A 20,104-nucleotide genomic window follows, 5' to 3' on the forward strand; every position below is an offset into this window, starting at 1 on the left:
AGAAAGAGAGGTGAGTAGCCAGAGAAGAGAGAAGGGCTGAGCCTGTTTGATCACAACAGGAAAAGGGAGAGAACGGGGAAGACTATGCTTGTTCATCAAGAACAATATCAAAACCACATCTATAGGGTGTGGCCACCATCCCACTTGCTTCGACACAAGGAACCACTTTTCTGGTTTTGATTATTTTTTTAGCTTCATAAAAATGATGTCACAGTGGTATGATGTGGTCACTTGATCCTCCCTCCCCCACCTTAACATTATACTTCTGGGGTTCATTCAGTGTTCATGCATGGTCTTTCCTTCTCACTGCTATTTAATAGTCCACTGCACTGACATATAGCATATTTTAGTTATGGTCCTCTCAGTTATCATTTGGATGGTTTCCACTTCTTTTCTCACTGGAATGACACTGCTATGAACTTTTTTGCACACATCTCACAAACACACAAACATGAAAGACTTTCCTTAGGACAGTGATGCAAAGTATGGTCTTGAAGACAAATAATCACTGGTCCAGACATAATAGGTAGAGAAATTGGGAGTAAGCCTTTAGAAATTTTTTTTATTTTTATTTTTTATTTTTATTTATTATTTATTTATTTATTTATTTATTTATTTATTTATTTATTTATTTATTTTTGCCTTTAGAAACTCTTATAGCAACTTGACATTGCCATGACATTCAACTTGTGATAATTTTTCTAGGGATTTATTTTTCTTGTATCTTCCTAAAGAAGCAGTCCAGGGCAGATTGAAGAAAAAAATTTTTAAAGTCTTTCACTACAGAGAGTTTGAAAAGCACAACTCATTTTCCAGGCTTATCTGCTTAATACACATAAACAATCACTTCTGTCCTCTGTGTGCTTTTGCTTGTCCATTTTCTCCTGTGCTTTTCTTCTTCTTTCTTGTTTTGTTTTGTTGTTGTTTGGATAGTTTTTTAAAAAACTTCTTGTTCTTATTATCTGCCCCCCCACCACTTACATTTTTGTAATGGCCACCCTTGAGACTTTAGGATGTTTATTCTAATATAAAGCAATGTTTTGACTCTCCTCTAACAATACAGGCACCTTAGAACACTCATTTCAAGCACTTTGTTCTACCTAACATTATTTTCTTCAATTTTTAGTTCATTTTTTAACCCTGCAATTAAAACATCATCATCGTTATTTTAAACAGAAAAGGTTTACACTTGCCTAATGTTTACTGATTTCTTTGCTCCTGTTACTTCTTGCATTGAGACCTCCCCTCAAAAGTCATTTAATCCAGAAGCACATCTTTGGAAGTTCTATTAACAAATGTTTGTTGGTGTTTGTCTTTTTTGTTGTTCATTTCTGACTTTTTTTTTTTTTTTTGCTTTGTTTTGTCTGAATCGTTTACCCTCATTCTTAAAATATAAATATTTCTCAGTGTGCAGCACTGAGCTACCCAGGTGCCCCTGGGGATGCACATTTTTATAACAGTTCTGAAAATTCCCAGCCACTTTCTTCAAACGTTGTTCCTCTATTATCTCCAATCCTTCCTCTGGGATTCCAAACAGACCTAGGGTAAGTTTTCAATTTTTACCCTCTTCCACTCGTCCTCTATTTCATATTCCTGTGGTCCTGTTGTCCTTCTGTGGTATTCTATTTTTTTTTTTCAGCTCTGCCTTTTAATTCTTCAATTTTCTCTTCAGTGTGTAAAACCTGCTGTTTAACTCATTCACTGAATTTTAAATTTCTAGGAGTATATATTGAATCTCTCAAAATTCTATCTGGTTCTTTCTAGAATTGCCTGGTCATTTCTTAAAAAATTATTTATTTATTTATTCATGACAGACAGAGAGAGAAAGAGAGAGAGAGACACAGGCAGAGGGAGAAGTAGGCAGGGAGCCCGACGTGGGACTCGATCCCAGGTCTCCAGGATCACATCCTGGACTGAAGGCGGCACTAAACCACTGGGCCACCAGGGCTGCCCATGCCTGGTCTTTTTTTTTTTTTTTTTGCCTGGTCATTTTTGACAGCCTCTAGTTGCTTGCTAATTCTTGTGTTTCTACCTTTTTTTCTATATACACTCCATTTATTTTATAGTTAACATCTGAAAATTTCATTATCTTATGTCCTCGGATGTCTAAGTTTTACTGGTCTCTCGCTGAAATGCTGATACATACCCTTGTCTTTGGGAGAGATCCTCCTACTGAATTCTTTTGCTGCTCATAGCCGAAGCTCTAAGTTCATTTCACTGGCTTTGGTAGTGGAGCCGGTGATGCTGAAGGAGTTACTACCCTTAAAGATTTCTCTTTTTTCCTTTGAGTCTAGAATTTCCATTAAAAATTTCATTTCATTTCATTTCATTAACAAGAATATTTTTCTCAGAACACCAGGGCAGCTCAGAGATAGAGTGTCTGCCTTCAGCTCAGGGCATGATCCCAGGATCCTAGGATCGAGTCCCACATCGGGCTTCCCAGGGGGAACCTGCTTCTCCCTCTGCCTGTCTCAGCCTCTCTCTCTCTCTCTCTCTCTCTCTGTGTGTGTGTGTGTGTGTGTGTGCCTCTCGTGAATAAATAAAATTATTTTTAAAAAGAGTATTTTTCTCAAGAATCCAGTTTTGTAGCAGGAAGGCTTTTGGAAGACCGGGTCTACCACACTTCTAGAAGCTGAAGTAGTAAGTTTTCAACACTGTGCCTCAGGTTCAAATTTCAAAGGAATGGTGGGAGTAGGACAAGTGATTATAACACTGTTTCTCAGGAGTCCTAGGTAAAGAAAGTCATCATAATTTGGGCAGAGGCCTAGAGAAGTCACCTTATATACATGTAAGGTGCAAACAAAACCAGTTCTGGGCTGGAATTAGGTCAAACTGGCTCACAAGAGTCAACTATGTGCATCTCTTCCCAACTCTGAATTCAGTGGCAAGTTGGTAGCTTAAAATTGACAAATGCTATAAATTAGGGTTGTGTTGTGTTTTGTTTTTAGCCCCAGTTGTTAGACATTTAATACCATACCACCAGAAAAAAACTTCTACAAGTCTGGCCTACTCATCAATATCTCACTCACATGGCCTGTCTGATGGGAACTCTCTGCTCAGTCCAGTCCCAGTAAATTCACTAATTCTGTCCCTACCCCCTGCTATGAATGATTGAACCTGGATGTGCTACTCCTCTACCCTGGCTCTGTCCCCATCCCTCTTCAGACACTTCTCCCACCCACGACACCAGCCCTTTGTCTCTCATTGACTCAAGGGCATGACTGGTCCCATTGACTTTGCCAAAGTGGACATCTTGTTTGAATAGTCTTTCAGATAGTGAAAGGGACCAAAAGGAAAGGGGGGAACTGAGTGGGGAAAAATTAGAGAGGAAGACAAATCATGAGAGACTCTAAACTCTGGGAAACAAACTAAGGACTGCAGAAGGGGAGGTTGGTAGGGGCATAGGGTAACTGGGTGGTAGGCATTAAGGATGAGCACTAGATGTTATACGTTGGCAAACTGAATTTAAATAAATTTTTTAAATGCACAGTCTTTCAGAGATATCTTTATCATTCACTGTATAATTAATCACATGCTGTGTTGTGACACTTCTTCCACTATTGCCCTGAATTTCCAGCTGAACCATTTACTGTTGATTAACACTTGGTATGAACTTAACTAACTAAATAAATATATGCATTTTACCATGTATGTGAATAGTGGACAGCAACTGCTATCTTGGACAAAGTTCAAGAATAGAGGTCTTGTGTCCTAGGTTCAAGGTAGTTCTGTCACCAATTAATTATGTGACTTTGAATAAGTCATTCTGAGAGTGGTTTCTTCCCATCACTGTGTCCCCAGTACCTCTCTAATATCTGTCATACAGTAGATGAAGAATAACCATTGGCTGACCTTAACTAAAATCCCCTAGCCTTCCAATTCCACATTTGTTAAACTAGACCCGAAGACCTAAAAAGATCCTTCTAGCACTCTTCCTTGGTGTTTGATGTCTCATTTCCACAACTAAATTGTAAGTCCCCTGGGGCCAAGGTCTTTTTTAAGAGACAATCCAGTGTAACCACAAGAACACAGGCTTTGATGCTGGATGTATTTACATTTGAATCTTAGCTCTACCACCTACTGGTTGTTTTGCCTTGAATAAAGCACTTGACAGAGAAATATAATTAAATCTGCTTTATGAGGTTGTTTGAAGATTAATTGACATGCCTGTGGAGTACCCGCATAGTGCCTGGCATACAGCAAGGTTCCCCACCTGGGGTCTGTGGGGCCTTGACATCACCATTCCGTAGCAGCTGTGGAGCTGGTATGTGCTACCTGAAAAATCCATCAGAATGGATGATCTGACACATTCTATTTTCCTTTTGACTGTGGTCAGAAGTTTCTGCCTCCAGGTTTTGGGTAGATCTCGCCCTCCCTCCATTTCTAAGACTACTCCAACCCCCAAAGCTGAGAGATGGTAGTCCTCAATTCTCATTCCTCTCCCCTCTGCAAAGCTGTAACTCTAAGACCCCCAAACCTGTAGCTCCAGTACCATGTGGGGGCTTCTGGGGCCTGAGCCAAGGCTGAGGGAAGCAGAGGGAAGAGAGAACTGCCAGGGCCCCGCACCAGCAGGGCCCCCTGTGCATGAATAAAGGCCAGGCACACAGGCAAGGTGAGTGGGTGGATCTGGCATCTGGCAGATGATTTCCCTTTTCCTTTTCAGGAAATCAGAAGCTGCTCCAGAGAAACGTGAGTTTATGGGAATGCCAGAGGGTGGGGTAATTTTACATCTTCACAATAAATTCAGCAAGGGGTGGGGCCAGCTCTGGGAGGGTTGGACTCTGCAAAAGTCTGTAAGCCCCACCTGGGGAATTTACTTTTGCCCTACTGGGTGCTCAGCCAGCACCTGGACCCTTACCCAGAAGACCAGCAGGACATTTTCTACCCACTCATTAGATTTCTAAGGTGCGGGGGTTGTCTCCAAGGTACCATCTTGGCCCAGAGGCCACAGCCCCAGACACAGGGTTTGTTTCCAGAACTTCTCTATCTTTTGATCCCAGATGCCTAGGTGGGAAAGAAACAGGCCTAAAACTTACCAACAAATTCTGGAGTCCCAAAAATGTTCTTAAATTCAACTCCATCTTCTATTTCATGAGCCAGGCCAAAGTCAATCAGCTTGATGTGTGGAATGGGAATATTCTTGTCTAACAACATAATGTTTTCTGGCTGGAGAACAAAAAACAAAACAACAACAAAAACAACAACTATAAAAAACAGAAAGAGAAAGTAAGTAAAGAAGGAAAAGAAGAAAAGATGGTAATTAAAGCCCTGTTTTGTGTTTTCACTTTGGGGTTAGGGTGGAGTTTGGTATTCTTTTTTAAGAGACTAAAATTCTTTCTGGTTTTTGTGTCCTGTTTTCTCCTGTGAACTCAAATACAGGCACAGCGCTGAGGGCAAGGTCCATGTTTTCCAAACTTGCTGCTCACAGCAGAACTGGGGAGACCTTAGCTTTAGCTCCCTTTCTGTCTCTGAATGGCAGATCCCTTTAATGCACTGCCTCTATTTCCAGATCTGTTAAATGGGGCCATTGAGAAACTGGCAGCATTTCCTGTAAACAAAACCCCTGCCCTCTGAGTGAGCATGGGAGGGGTGGGAGCCTAGCAGCCTAGCTACGGTTTACACATGGTTTATTAACGATCTTCTTCCTGGGGACCCCTGGGTGGCTCAGCAGTTTAGCCCCTGCCTTCAGCCCAGGGTGTGATCCTGGTCCCGGGATCGAGTCCCGCATCGGGCTCCCTGCCTGGAGCCTGCTTCTCCCTCTGCCTGTGTCTCTGCCTTTCTCTCTCTCTCTCTCTCTCTCTCTCATGAATAAATAAAATCTTAAACAAAACAAAAAAAAACAATCGTCTTCCTGACCACCTCCTTCCCCTAGCTGGCCAGCTTCCTGTTGACAAACTCCCCTCTCCTGGACTAACTGTGTAGCTTACACTAATTTTGGCCTCAGCAGGACCAGGAAAAAATGCACCTGATTTCCAGGGAAAATACCAGCTGCCCAGGCTATCCTCCAGTGCTGCAAATAGCTGCCAGATCTGACACAACTGTGCAGGTGTGTGTGGGTGGCGGGACGGCCCTGCCCTGGCCTCATACTCCACAGGCTGTTAGTGAGGCCAGAACAGGAGCCTACCCTTCTCACTCCCACCCAACCGCTCATAGTCCACAGTGGGTGAGCATGTCGCTCTGCTTCACCCTGTCCCTTCCCACTCTCTTCCACGACAAACCCAGACTCCATTCAAAGTGGAATGTCCTGAAAATATCATCCACATAAAAACATCAAATGTCACAGCTGCATATTCATAATAGTCTCAAAGTGAAAACAAGACAAATTTCCATCAAGTGGTGAATATGGTATAACCATGTAGTAGAATACTATTCGGCCATTAAGAGGAAAGAAGGCAAAGAAAAATAAAAAGGAATGAAATACTGATATTTCAGCATGGATGAACCTTGAAAACATACCTGGGTGGCTCAGTTGGTTAAGCGTCTGCCTTTGGCTTAGATCATGATCCCAGGATTGTGCAATCCAGCAGGGAGCCTGCTTCTCCTCCTTCTGCCCCTCCCCCTTCTCATGCTCTCTCCCTCTCAAATAAATGAATATTTTTAAAAGGATTTTATTTATTTATTTGAGAGAGAGAGAGAGAGAGGGAGGGGGAGAGAGAGAGCATAAGCAGGGGTAGAGGCAGAGGGAGAAGCAGACTCCTCGCTGGGCAGGAAGCCCGATGTGGGGCATGATCCCGGAACTCCAGGATCATGACCTGAGCCAAAGGCAGATGCTTAACCGACTGATCCACTCAGGTGCCCCAATAAAATCTTTATAAAAAAAGAGGAAGAAAATATTATGCCAAGTGACAGAATCAGTCCCAAAAGACCATGCATTATAGGATTCCATTTATACGAACTATCTTGAAGAAGTGAATCCAGAGAAACAGAAAGTAGATTAGTAGTTGCCCAGGACTGGGGGAAATGGGTAGTGACTGTTAATGGGTACCGGGCTTTATTGTTTGGAGTGACAAAGATTTTTTACAATTGATTGTGGAGTCAGTTGCACAACTTTGTAAACTGTACACTTGAAATGGGTGAATTAATTGTATAGTAGGTGACTTATTATCTCAAGAAAGCAGTTTTAAATAAAGATAAATAATACATGTTTAAGAAAATCAAACATCCCTATTTTCAAAGTCCTGAAGAATTTCCCACGTTGTACCTTTGCTCGAATTATTTGTTCTACCTAGAAAACCTTCTGCTTTATCTGCCCATTAAAATCCTAGCTGGGGGCAGCCCCGGTGGCTCAGTGGTTTAGCGCTGCCTTCAGCTCAGGGCGTGATCCTGGAGACCCTGGATCGAGTCCCACATCGGGCTCCCTGCGTGGAGCCTGCTTCTCCCTCTGCCTGTGTCTCTGCCTCTCTCTCTCTCTCTCTCTCTCTCTCTGTGTCTCTCATGAATAAATAAATAAAATCTTAAAAAAATAAAAAAATAAAATAAAATCCTAGCTGGGCTTCAAAGTCTACCTCAACTCAGCTAGTCCTTGAAAGCTTTCCTCCCTGAGTAACCCCACACACCACAAATGAATCCTACCCCTCAGTCCCCGTGGTGATTATTTGAACCATTATGTTATGACATTTGTCACACTCTCCCTTGCCCAACAGTCCTTGCTGGCTCTGTCTCGCTCCTCTACCAGACCCTCAGCTAGAGGGAGGATTGAGGTCTTTGCATGTCCACCCCAATAGTGCAGAGCACAGAGGCTGGTAGGCTGAGGGGGGCCCTAAGGATCAGTTAGCTGAACTGTTCCTGAATCTGGCCTGAGGACACTCCAGGTGCCGTATCCCAAACTTCCTGGCTCCCTGAAGTCTCTGTGACCTCATGTCAGAGTGGCTGGAAACTTTCACTTGAGTGAGCCGGCCAGCTGAGGCCTTCCCCCGGCTTCAAAAATAAATAAATAAGACATTTCCTTTTGCAATTTTTTATGCTTGTTTATCCTTCTTCCCCTCTGGAGATTTATCTCAACTTTATTTTGAAAATGTGTCAAAGTCCTCTCCCAAGGCAAAGCAGAGTCTTAGGCCCTGCAGAGAGTAGGGACAGGGGAGGTCAGGAAATGGGACCGAGACAGATGGCCTCGCTGCAGTACCCCCAGTCCAGCCCTCCAGTGGCTGCCCACAGACCCCAAGTATCCTGGCACCCCATGCAGGAAGCTGTGCCCTCCCCATTGTGCACCATCTTCCCAGTGGGGGTGAGGGTGGGGCTTCTCCTCTCTCTATTCTACCACATTGGAATTGAGTCACCTTATTGGGACCTTCCCCTCTCCTCTGGGGAATGGTCCTGAAGCTTGTCTCTGGAGCTCAGGGTCAGGGCCCAGGGCTTCCCGATGACCAGTGTGCTCAGAGCACAGCACATGCTGAAGGGGGATGGGAGCCTCCATGGACAAAAGCAGTCACATCGGACCTGGTGACTCCCAGGATTATGGGGCAGTAGGAGCTGGGTAGAGAGCATCAGAAAAGAAGGAAGAACGATGGGAGGCTGGATCTGGCAGCACTGCTCTGAGAGGTGAGAAGCATCCTGGCCGCACATCCCCTCACCTCTGTGTCCCACCGTCCAGGAGCAGTAGCCTCTCCACTGGCTTAGGAAAACCTCAGGGCCAGGCCACGTTTTCTTACCGAGTACTGCCTGTCTGCACAAGATCTTGTCCACCCCAAGAACCTAACACACACAGCAGGTGACTTCTCCCCCACTTGGAACATTCTTCCTGCATGGCCCCTATCACAAAGCTGGCTAATTTCCTATTCACATTTCAGTAAAAATAGTATCTCCTCCAGAAGGCCTACACGTGCGCGCGCGAGCACGCACACACACACACACACACACACACACACACACATGCTGCCATTTAGCTGCACTGTGCTAACCAAGCACGTGACAAACCTTATACCTCACTGAACCCTCCTGACTATCTTATGCAGTGGATGTTATCATTCCTCTGTTTCAGAAAGAGAAATCAAGATTGAAATACTGGTTTGTGGACACAGGGCTTTTAACTTTTATCTGTTGGACTCCAGAGCTTCTGCTCCTAACAACTAGAGTAAATGATCTCCCTTCCCTGTGGCTCAAGCATCCTGGGAATCTACTCCAGGAAGAAGTGGAGATGCTGCTCGGGCCTGGCAACCTAGGGCAGGCTTGCACCCTGGCACAGCAGGAATGTTCTGCTGGGTGGGCAGGCCTCAGATTCTTGTCCTGCCCTCACCACTCACACACTGGGCCTTTGGACCAAATGGACCTTCAGGCTCAGACCTGCCCTAACTGGGAGTGAAACAGAATATAATAAAACAGGAAAACAGTCCCTATATCTACAGTTCCTCTTGCTTTCAGAAGGGCTTCCTTCTGGCTAGCCCAGCCTCCACTAACCCAGTCTGATGTTACCCAGGAAGCAAGGTGGGGGCTGACATTTTCTGAACATTTAGCAAGGCAAGCAGCTCACTCGTACTCTAGGTCATCCTTGCAATCACTCTGAATAGTAGGTGCTGTTATCACCCCCACTTCACAGCTGAGAAAACAGAGGCTCAGAGAGCAAAGGGCATTGGCCCAAGGTCCAATAGCTCATAATGGCAGAGTCAGGGGGGTTTCCTGGGTAGTCTAGCTCCTACTCACCACATCACCCAGTTTGGTTAAATATCTTCAGTGGTCCCACTGACCATGAGAAATGCCCTGCACGATACTTGAGGCGTGGAGGCTCTGCTCCAACAGGCCCCATGCTACCTTCCCAGCCTCACCGCCCATCACTTGCTTGTACCTGCCCATATCCCTTCAAGGTGTCTATTTCCCACACCCAGAACGACACCGCTCCCAAGCCCCAGCTATCCCCCTTACTTAGAATGCCTTCCCTACTTCATCTGTCAGAGACCATGCTGCATCCCTGCCTCTTTCTCCCACCTCACTTTTCAATGAAGTGGCCCCTGACCTCGTGTGTAACCCCCTCAGGGCCGATGATGCTTATGAGCAAGTGGTCCTAAGCTACAGGCTGTCTCCCATACTGTGACACTGCTCTCCTGGGTGGTGGCCTCCCTGGGAAACTCAGATCAGTGCTAAGTTTCCTGGCCTCCCTGATGATGTCTTGCATCCTGCACATGCCATTGAAATATGCTGACATGAACTGAAAGAACTGGGAGTTGGTGGTCCTTCCCCTTCTGCCCTGTGGAGGTCCTCCACCAGCCCGAGGGGGGCGCCTTGTGCACTCCTCCCCACAGGGCTGCTGTAGGGCTAGGTCAGGAGGAGAAATCTGAGGGAGGATCCCCAAGGGCAGCCTGAGGGCCAGCAAAGCAGCAGTTCCCCCAGGGGCTCTTTCTCAACTTCTTTGCTTCCCCCATCCCAGGCACTAGCATAGGGCACTAGAAAAGATCCAGGCCAAGTACAGGGAAATTGCAGTTTCACCTCCACCATACAAGGCCATGGGAACTGAAGCATGCCATTTCCTCTCCCCAGGCATGAGCACCCCCAACTCTAAAATAGACATTGGATGAGACCCAGAGCCCCTTCAAGCTCTAGCCTCTGCAACTGCAACTGTAAGATGGCATAACAACCTTCCAAGCTGGTTGGGCAAATTCTCCCCCTCTGAGGCCCAAGGCGAGACATACAAAAGGCTCTCCTGGCTCCCATCAGGAAGGAAGAATAGGCCACTGTGACTACAGACTCCTAGGCCTAAGCCAGGCTGCCCTCTGGGGTAGCATGAGCCTATCCATCTGTCCTCCTCTAGCTTTATTTACTTCGACAAATTCTATCCACATACTTGACCTCACCTCCAAAGCATGGCTAAAAGGAGGGATCACATTCCCATAGATGCCACCACTGCCCAGCAGAGGGCTTGTGGAGTTGCTACCAGGAGGTGAAACTGTCCTCACCTGTCTAAACAAATCTATCCATTCAGCCCATGAGGCAGGCCCCTGTGGGAGAGGCCAACATGCCCCACCGTGTCCCAGGGAATTTGGTCAGAGATACCTGCTTTGGTGCTAAACCAGAAGCTGGTCCTCTGGGCAGGACCCATGTCAGTGGGTGATCCCCATCAGTTCAGTACAGCATGTCCAAGAGCGTCTGCAGGATCAAGGCAGCCTTGGGGTGGGGGGTCTATATAGTAAGGTACAAAAGGCTTGAGCTTAGAGGCAGGCAGGTCAAATCCCAGTGCTGTCACTCACAGCAAAACCTGGCCAAAGTCATTGGACCTCTTGCAGCCTTGGTTTCCCATCTGTAAAATGGGACAACACCTACCATGACATAGGGTTGTTCTGAAGATCCAGAGAGATGGTCCATGGAAGGATCAATGCCCCAGCAAGGTTTCAAATAGTGGTGGCTATGTCTGTCCGTTCCTCTCTGAGAGTAGCAATGACTACAGTCATCCCTGGTAACCTTACTGAATCCCTGCTGAATCACCTGTGCACAACTATAGAGCATGCCCTTTCCCTGACCTGCCTGCCTCCTGTCCCATTCATCCTCACCCCCATGTCACTCCTACAGTGCTCACAGAGTTGAGGCTGCAGGGGACCTCAGAGATCATTTAGTCCCTTCATTTTGAAGAGCAGCTCCAAGAGGTCAAGAAACTGCCAAGGTCACTGAGCAAGGAGTGGAGCCCACGTCTGCTAACCTAACCCTCTGCCCAGTGTCCTCTCCAGGGGCCCACATAGCCTATCACTGGGCAAGGCTGCTTCACTCAGCAGAGCAGGGGCCCAGCCAGTCTGTGCTATGGGGACAAGGAAGCTCTTACGAACCTTCACTGCAAATATCCACCACAGCCCCAGATTATTCAGGAAGTGCTGGCAACCTGAGAAAGCAAGGCTGCCTGCTGCCAGGCCCCTATGGGCAGCTTTCCATGGTGCTGCAGCAAACACCTCCCCCCCTCCCCCCGGCACACCATAGATGAGACCATAGGCAGCCACTTCCCCCAACCACCAGTGTGGTCATGCCCAAGGTCCTCGTCTATGTGGCATTCAGGGCCCTGCTACCTCTGGACACACACCCCTCTGCTACATCCCAACTGACCTCCTTATCATCCTTACCCCAACCTGCAGTTAACTCTGCTGGAATGGCCTTCCACATAAAGCTTCTTCTCCACCACCCCCCACAGCTCCAACACATTCATGCTGGAACATGTTCTGTGACCCCCTCCCCTCCAACATATGCAGCTAGGTGTTTCCCCCAGGGCCCACATGGTACCTTGACATGCTTCTGCCAGAGCATTAACTGCACTCTCATTCCTTCAAACATTTTTTTTAAATTTTTTATTTATGATAGTCACAGAGAGAGAGAGAGAGAGAGAGAGAGAGAGGCAGAGACACAGGCAGAGGGAGAAGCAGGCTCCATGCACCGGGAGCCCGATGTGGGATTCGATCCCGGGTCTCCAGGATCGCGCCCTGGGTCAAAGGCAGGCGCCAAACCGATGCGCCACCCAGGGATCCCTGCACTCTCATTCCATATGTGTCCTCTCCCCATTCTCCTGAAGCTCTGGGAAGAGGACAGGGGCCCTGCTGCTCATTTCCACCCCTAGCACCCACGGGTGGATGGCACTGCAATTCCCAGGTGCTCAGGAACTGTTTCCTGGACAAATGAACCACCAGTGCAGTCACATATGCATCTCTTGCATATTCTGCTCTCAGGGAATCAAGATAGATAATGGCTAAGCATCTTAGAGCCTGGGTTCCAATCCCAGTTTTGCCATTTACCAGTCCGACACTGGGCAAGTCACTTGGCCTGTCAGCTGCAGGTTTCTCACCTAGAAATTAGTAATGATGATCAAACCTGTCTCACGAGGGTTATCAAGAAGATCAAACAAGGCTTATAAAGTGACCTGTAGCTGTCAGCATCACCTCTGAGATTATTTCCTTGATCATGTGTCTCCTTCCCAGAATGAGAGTCTTTATCATCTGCCTACTGAACTCCTACCCATCCTTCCAGGCCCAGCCAAAATTCTTTCTCCCCCAGGAAGTATCATCTAAACACCCAGTCCAGCTCTCCTTCCTTCTCCCAGCTCCACACTTGTGAGCAGCCTCACCCCGCAGCCTCAACTACCGCCGAGAGCCCTGAGTGTTAGTCCTGCCTCCCTAAACAGATTGCACACTTGCAAAGAGCAGGCTACTTCTCATGCTCTTTCTGTGTTTCTAAAATCACTCACCCTGGGGATTCAGTATAGCACAACCTATAGCATTGAGTTTACAAAGCATCCATATTCATGTAATTCTCATTCTCTGAGGCAGGCACCATCACCACCCCCATTTTACAGATGAAGAAACTGAGGCTCAGAGAAGTTGAGCACTTGCCCAGGGTGTCTCAGTAATAAGTAGGGCAGATAAGGTTCAAGCTCTGGCTGACTCCAAATCCTGTGTGCTCTCCTCTCTCTCCTGTCTCCTCTAGTTGATGCAAGGGTACCTGCTGGGGTTGCCCTTGCCTGCTGGCAAAGTGGGGGTGTCCAGGTGTCCATCTCGACTCTGATGCCTCTGCAGCTTCCTGCCCCAGCTCCATGTTTTTCCCAGAAAACCCACAGCTGTGGCTTAGGGGAGGGCCCTAACTCGGTGCATTTGGATTTGTTAAACCACAGCTACTGACCACTCACTCATGGCCTCCTCCACCAGGGAAGGCTGTTACATGGTTCTGACCTCCCATTGTCCTGTATGGTAAAGCAGAAAGGAAAACCTACTCTACCTACCTACTCTGTCTCTAGGCTCCTGTGGCATGGAGAGAAATAAAAATTCACTTTTAAGGACATCTAGGACCACTGGCTTTCAGCCTTGGGCCAATCAGCAACGTTGGCTCTATGGTCTGTGTTAAACTAGCACTTGTGGTGGGCTTTCCCCACTTATCGCCTCATTAGATCCTCAGAGCCATTAAGCTGTGGATGGGCTGGTGCCCCCACCTAACCAGTGAGGAACCTGGGCCTGAGTCAAGACATTCTGAGTCCCCAAGCTATGATTTAGGGGTTCGTTTCTGAGCTAGTTGCCCACTGGAATCCCCTGGGGACTGTTAAAAATGCCAAACTGGGGGCACCTGGGTGGCTCAGTCAGTTAAGAGTCTGCCTTTGGCTCAGGTCATGGTCTAAGGGTCCTGGGATTGAGCCCTGCATTGGGCTTCACGTTCAGCAGGGAGTCTGCTTCTCCCTCTGCTCCTATCCTCACTTGTATGTTCTCTCTCTCTCTCTCAAATACATAAATAAATAAATAATCTTTAAAAAAATACCAAACTGACGAAATCAACTCACCAGGAGTGAGGCTCCAGAATTGCTTTTGTAAAGCAAGCTCTCCAAGGAAGTCAGAAGCACACTGGGCCATATTTGGGAAACCAGTGCTGAAGAGGATCCTCTCAGGCATCTGACAGACACAGGTTTGAATCCGCTCTGCCCTGCACTAGCTGTGTGGCTCTTGGTAAGTGACTCACCTCTCTGAGCCTTGGCCCCTCATCCGCAAAATGGCAATATTAGTACGGTAAGGGGTTCTGATGAGACACAATGAAGCCCTAGGAGCCCTCAAGTAACCTCTTCTTTCTATAAAATGGGTATGACTGCAGAACTCCCTTCACAGGGTGGTTGCATGTATTAAATGGGTAAACATACATACAGCATTGAGACAAGAGCCTGCTCACTTAAGAGGTGCTCAATAACCGTTGGCTGCCATTGTTATTACTACACTGTTGACAGCAGCCTGCATATAACACTATCCTGGTTACAAAATGCTCTTGTTTTGTGTGCAAAGTCTCTGAGAGCCAGGGAGGTACTGGAGCTTGGTGCCTACTGGTTCATGACAGCCCAGGAATTTTGCGAGCTGGTTTTTAAGGGAGCTACATAATTATATTATTTTAATATTAATATTAAAATTAAATTACATAAACTGATATTGAAATAAGTTATATTAAAAACAATCCTTAAAACTCATTGCTGAGATGCCTGGGTGGCTCAGCGGTTTAGCGCCTGCCTTCAGCCCAGGGCCTGATCCTGGAGTTCTGGGATCGAGACCCACATTGGGCTCCCTGCATGGAGCCTACTTCTCCTTCTGCCTGTGTGTCTCTCCCTCTCTCTCTTTCTGTGTCTCTCATGAATAAATAAATAAAATCTTTTAAAAACTAAATAAATAAAATAAAACTCATTGCTTCCTCATTTATTTTTTTTTTATTTATTTTTATTTTTTTTATTTTATTTTATGATAGTCACAGAGAGAGAGAGAGAGGCAGAGACATAGGCAGAGGGAGAAGCAGGCTCCATGCACTGGGAGCCTGATGTGGGATTCGATCCTGGGTCTCCAGGATCGCGCCCTGGGCCAAAGGCAGGCGCCAAACCGCTGCGTCACCCAGGGATCCCTGCTTCCTCATTTATTAAATCATATTTTATGCTCTTGAGGTGATTTCTGCCCCTTATCTCTGTATTGGGGAAATACTAAATAATGGTGTGCTACTGCACTCCTCTTCTAAACTCTGGTCAGTGGCATGTTGGTACCTTGAAATTGGCCATGGTGGCTGTATTGACACCATGGAAACTGACAGATGCTACAGATCGGGACCTGATTTATTATCTTCTTGATTCTAGACTTGAAAAGTGCTGGAGAAGATCACTTAATAATGCAGATTAAATGTAAAAGGGTGCTGTGTATGTAGCCATTGTTGTGTGATTAGCAATGAAGGACAGAAATTAGAAGGATTAGAAATGAAGGACATATTTTTTCAATATACAGAAACTATTATCCAACTCAGCAAGGAAGTCATTCTGTCATTGACAAATCAGCAAAGTTCTAACACACGTCTTCATTGTTTCATTTTCACCTTACTTGTTAATGTAGACAAAAATATCAACCAATATTTTTGTCAGAACTACAGTCGGGGGGTCCCTGGGTGGCGCAGCGGTTTGGCGCCTGCCTTTGGCCCAGGGCACGATCCTGGAGATCCGGGATCGAATCCTACGTCGGGCTTCCGGTGCATGGAGCCTGCTTCTCCCTCTGCCTGTGTCTCTGTCTCTCTCTCTCTTTCTGTGTGACTATCATAAATAAATAAAAATTAAAAAAAAAAAAAGAACTACAGTCAGGTGTCAACCACATCCACAGGTTGGCTATTGATACAAGGGTTTGGCAAAAACCAAAGAAAATGTTGTATGAGAAACAATTGGCTATCTGGAATTTACAATAAAAAGGACAATATGTTTTATTGTTTATAAGTTGTGTTACAAATCTTTATATCATAAAATTCATGGTAAATTTGTGTGTGTGTGTGTGTACATACACTTGTTTCCTGGCAATCTGGCTGTTACCAGAATACTACTGCACAGAACCTCAGGCAAGCAGGTTATTACCTTTTATAATAGCATAAAAGACCATCCTCACTTAAAAAATGCTAAGGGGAGGGATCCGTGGGTGGCTCAGCAGTTTAGTGCCTGCCTTCAGCCCAGGGCGTGATCCTGGAGTCCCAGGATCGAGTCCCATATTGGACTCCTTGCATGGATCCTGCTTCTCCTTCTGCCTGTGTCTCTGCTTCTCTCTCTCTGTGTCTCTCATGAATAAATAAATAAAAATCTTTTTAAAAAATGCTAAGGGGAGCCATTGGGTCATCTCTTTCCCATGTTCTTATCATTTCCTCCAACTATTCTACTCTCTCCTATCATCTCCACCTACCAGAATTTTCTTTCAAAGTCAGAAATAGAATCATGTGCATCCATTTATTAAAGGTCTTCCACCAATTATTGTTAATTTCCTTAAGTGTGATAATGGTGGTAGGTCGGTAGGAGACTGACCTTAATCTTGGGAGATGCCTACAGAAGTGCTGAGAGTGAAGTGTCAGGAGGCTAGAATTTTCTTTCCATGGGTAGGTATATATGTATATAAAAATACTTTTATAGAAATATAAATATATTTTTTCTTTTTTAAAGAGAGAAAGAGGTAAAGCAATGAGCTTACATGTTGAATCTAGGCAGAAGGTCTAATGGCGTCCATTGTATTCCTCCAATTTCTTTAAATGTTCTGAAATGTTTTCATAATAAACAATTTTGAGGGGAAAAGTCTTCCATGGTTGTGACTACCTATGCAGACTCTTTGGTCTGCCCTGAACCTTCACAATCTCACCCCATCCTATCCTGGCAGTTAAATCTCTCCCCTGTCTTACCTTTGCTTCATGCTGCCAGGTTTTAGTCTGGAAACAGTCTTATTCTTATAAATTCTACTTTCAAATACATGCACATTTTATAGCAACCGATTAAATATACGTTAAAAAAATAAGGAATAACTTATGAGAAAGAAAAAACAATGTAACCAGATGAGAAATTAACTGTGTGAAGGAGACGTGCACGGCACAGTACAGATCTTTGGATTAACTATGTGTCAGAGGCACGGCCCAAGGAAGTAAGAAATCTACACTGTCAGAGTCTGGGGAAAGAAAAGCTGGTAGCACATAACTTGACTTTGTGTTTCCTCATTGGCTAAGTTGAAGGCCCAGCTCTGTCATTTAATACCTGTGTGATCTTGGACAAGTTATTTAACCTCTCTGAATCTCAATTGCCTTGTGTGCAAAAAAAAAAAAGGACAGTATCATATACCTCAATGGGTGACCATAAGAATCAAATGAGACAACAACTGTGTAAGCATGCTGCATTACAGAAAGTGTCATAAACATTTAAAGTATAAGTGTATCATTCCTATGAAAGGTTGACAAGCAGACCCCATCATGTCATGAACATAAAAATAATTGAAAGGATGATCAGGGCATAGAGGAATTTGGATTTTTGAGGTACTTTGTTCAGAAATTCACTTTGTAATACTATTTATATAAACCAAAAAACCTCATGAGAGTTCTGGGTTCCTGGCTTGCATATAATTTCATTCAATCTTCATCGCTTGTTCTCTTTGCTGAAAATACCAGTCAGACCTGAGGATGACCTTCCATTTTTGATTTCTCAAATTGCAGCTCAGAAATAATACTCAGAAGGGAAATTCTCAAATGCAAAATAAACACAAAACCGCCCTCTACAAGGCCTTTATTTGTGTGTTGGGATGGCATAGCAGGGTGTGGTCCCTGGGTGGTACTGAAGCCCACATTGGGTGCTACCTAGTACAGAGAGGCAGTCAGCCCCAGTGTTCCTTCCATCCATGTAATACGCAGCAACATCATCTACCCACATCAATGGCCTTTCTGTGATGTATTTACAACACACTGGCATGGTATTCCCTCTGCTGAGGGAGAAGGCTTACTCCCTGGAAGTGAGCATTTGTTGGTGAGGGTCATGCTTCGCTTTCATTTCATTTTCATTTTCATTTCAGGTGGCCTCCCTACCGCGTCTTACCATGGCCATCTCCTAGTAGACAGTGGGCCCTTGGAAGCCAGTACCATATCACACTGATATTTGACACTCTACTACTGGGCATACAAGAGTCCCTCAATAAATATTCACATCACAGGATAGAAACCTGCCTGTAACCTCTTTTGCATTTTCCAGGTGACATGAAAGGGCTTTGCCATCCATGCACGCATTTGGTCTTACCAAAGCATTCATTCACTCATTTACTCATTCATTCAATGAGCCTCTGCTTTCAGCTCAGGTCTTGATCCCAGGGTCCTGGGATCAAATCTCACATCAGGCTCCTCTCAGGGACCCTGCTTCTCCCTCTGCCTATGTCTCTGCCTCTCTCTGTGTGTCTCTCATGAATAAATACATAAAATCTTAAAAAAAAAGTGATTGATGGTGATAGATATTCTCAGCAGAAGACTATACAAAGAGCAACATAAGCAGAAAGGCAGGTTCATTCTTAGTTATGCTTTGGGAGGTAGCAGGGATAGGAAAGGCTTCCCAGAGGAAATGGCGTTTCTGCTGGGCCTAGAAGGAGGGGCAAGAAGGAACCCCTGGACAGAGAAAGGGAAGAGCAGCAGTTTCCTGGATGGGAATAGCATGAACAGAAGAGGAAAGAGGCCAGAACATGTATCTGTCATCTGATTGCCTGGAGCTAGCATTTTGGAGTGGGGAAAGGTGGATGAGGTCAGAATCAGGGCTAAGGTAGTGTATGAAAAACCTGAATGCCATGCTGACAATGGGTTCGTTTATCCTACAGATGACAAGGACCCATCCTAGATATCTGGGCCGCAGCATACCACGATCTGTTTTACCAAGATTGCTTATTATACATTAATTTGTCCATTTATCTGCCCTATGCCACAAGCTAGGAACATGTCAAAGGCAGGGATGGGGGTGGGGGCACATGTGTGGCTCAGTTGGTGAAGTGTCTGCCTTTGGCTCGGGTCATGATCCTGGGGTCCTGGGGTGGAGCCCTGCATTGGGCTCCCTTCTCAGCTGGGGGCCTGCTTCTTCCTCTCCTCTGCCTGCTGTGTGCTCTCGCTCTTGCTCTCTCTCTGTCAAATAAATGAATAAAATCTTAAAAAAAAAAAACAAAAAAAAAGCAGGGACAGGGCCTCACCTCTCTAGCAGAGTGACTGAACATAGGAGGAGCTTAACAGGTAGTGTCCCAGGAGAAGTCGTTCATATTCAGAGGCAGGTGAGCGCTGCCCCTCCTCCATCACCTGCTCCTTCAAGCTGGAAGATGAGCATGGAGAACAGGTAGGGGCATGGAGACAACAGGGTGGCTGTGTCCCTGGGACAGCAAGGCTAGCCTGACTCACCTGGTGACGGGTAATAGAATACAAGAATTGAGGAAAGCAGAGGCACCTCATAGAGAATTAAAATCAGGAAGAAAAATATATTCATGTAAAATGATTTTTATATGGTGGGAAACATGGAGCCAAGAACTCCTCCCACCCCAAGCTACCAGCTGGACTTTCTATATCATCCCCTCCAGCTGGTGGAAAGTTCCAGCCAGGGGTATGCATATCCACATTCTGGCTCCAGGAAGTATCTACCCAATCATGAGGTAATGCAGCTACTCATCACTTCCTGAAGTTGCTCAGCAGGGCCTGGGCCAAGAGACCACAGATGGGTGGGCAGGCAGAGGTCAGAAGGCTCAGAGTCTGCACAACTCTAAGGATAGGAGGCCAAGATGGGGGTTAGCAGCATCCTCCCCCTACACACATCCGGGGAAAACCCAGACTATCTCCAGGTCATGGAAAGCAACCAGACTGAGCCCAGGAGCCAGACATGCCCCAGCAGCAAGCAATCTCAGCT

The 20,104-nt window shown here is 45.8% G+C and overlaps 1 protein-coding gene across 7 annotated transcripts in view; it reads right to left on the minus strand.

Annotated features, from left to right (window-relative positions):
• DAPK2 (death associated protein kinase 2) overlaps positions 1 to 20,104 on the minus strand; it is a 126,281-nt gene that overhangs the window by 22,055 nt on the left and 84,122 nt on the right. For all 7 annotated transcript variants that reach the window (XM_026004375.2, XM_072738767.1, XM_072738771.1 and 4 more), the window contains one exon: positions 5,037 to 5,166. In XM_026004375.2, the coding sequence (XP_025860160.1) occupies positions 5,037 to 5,166 (130 nt within the window). The remainder of the gene's footprint in view (positions 1 to 5,036; positions 5,167 to 20,104) is intronic.

This window comes from Vulpes vulpes, chromosome 15 (genome assembly GCF_048418805.1).
Source record: "Vulpes vulpes isolate BD-2025 chromosome 15, VulVul3, whole genome shotgun sequence".
NCBI classification, from domain to species: Eukaryota; Metazoa; Chordata; class Mammalia; order Carnivora; family Canidae; genus Vulpes; species Vulpes vulpes.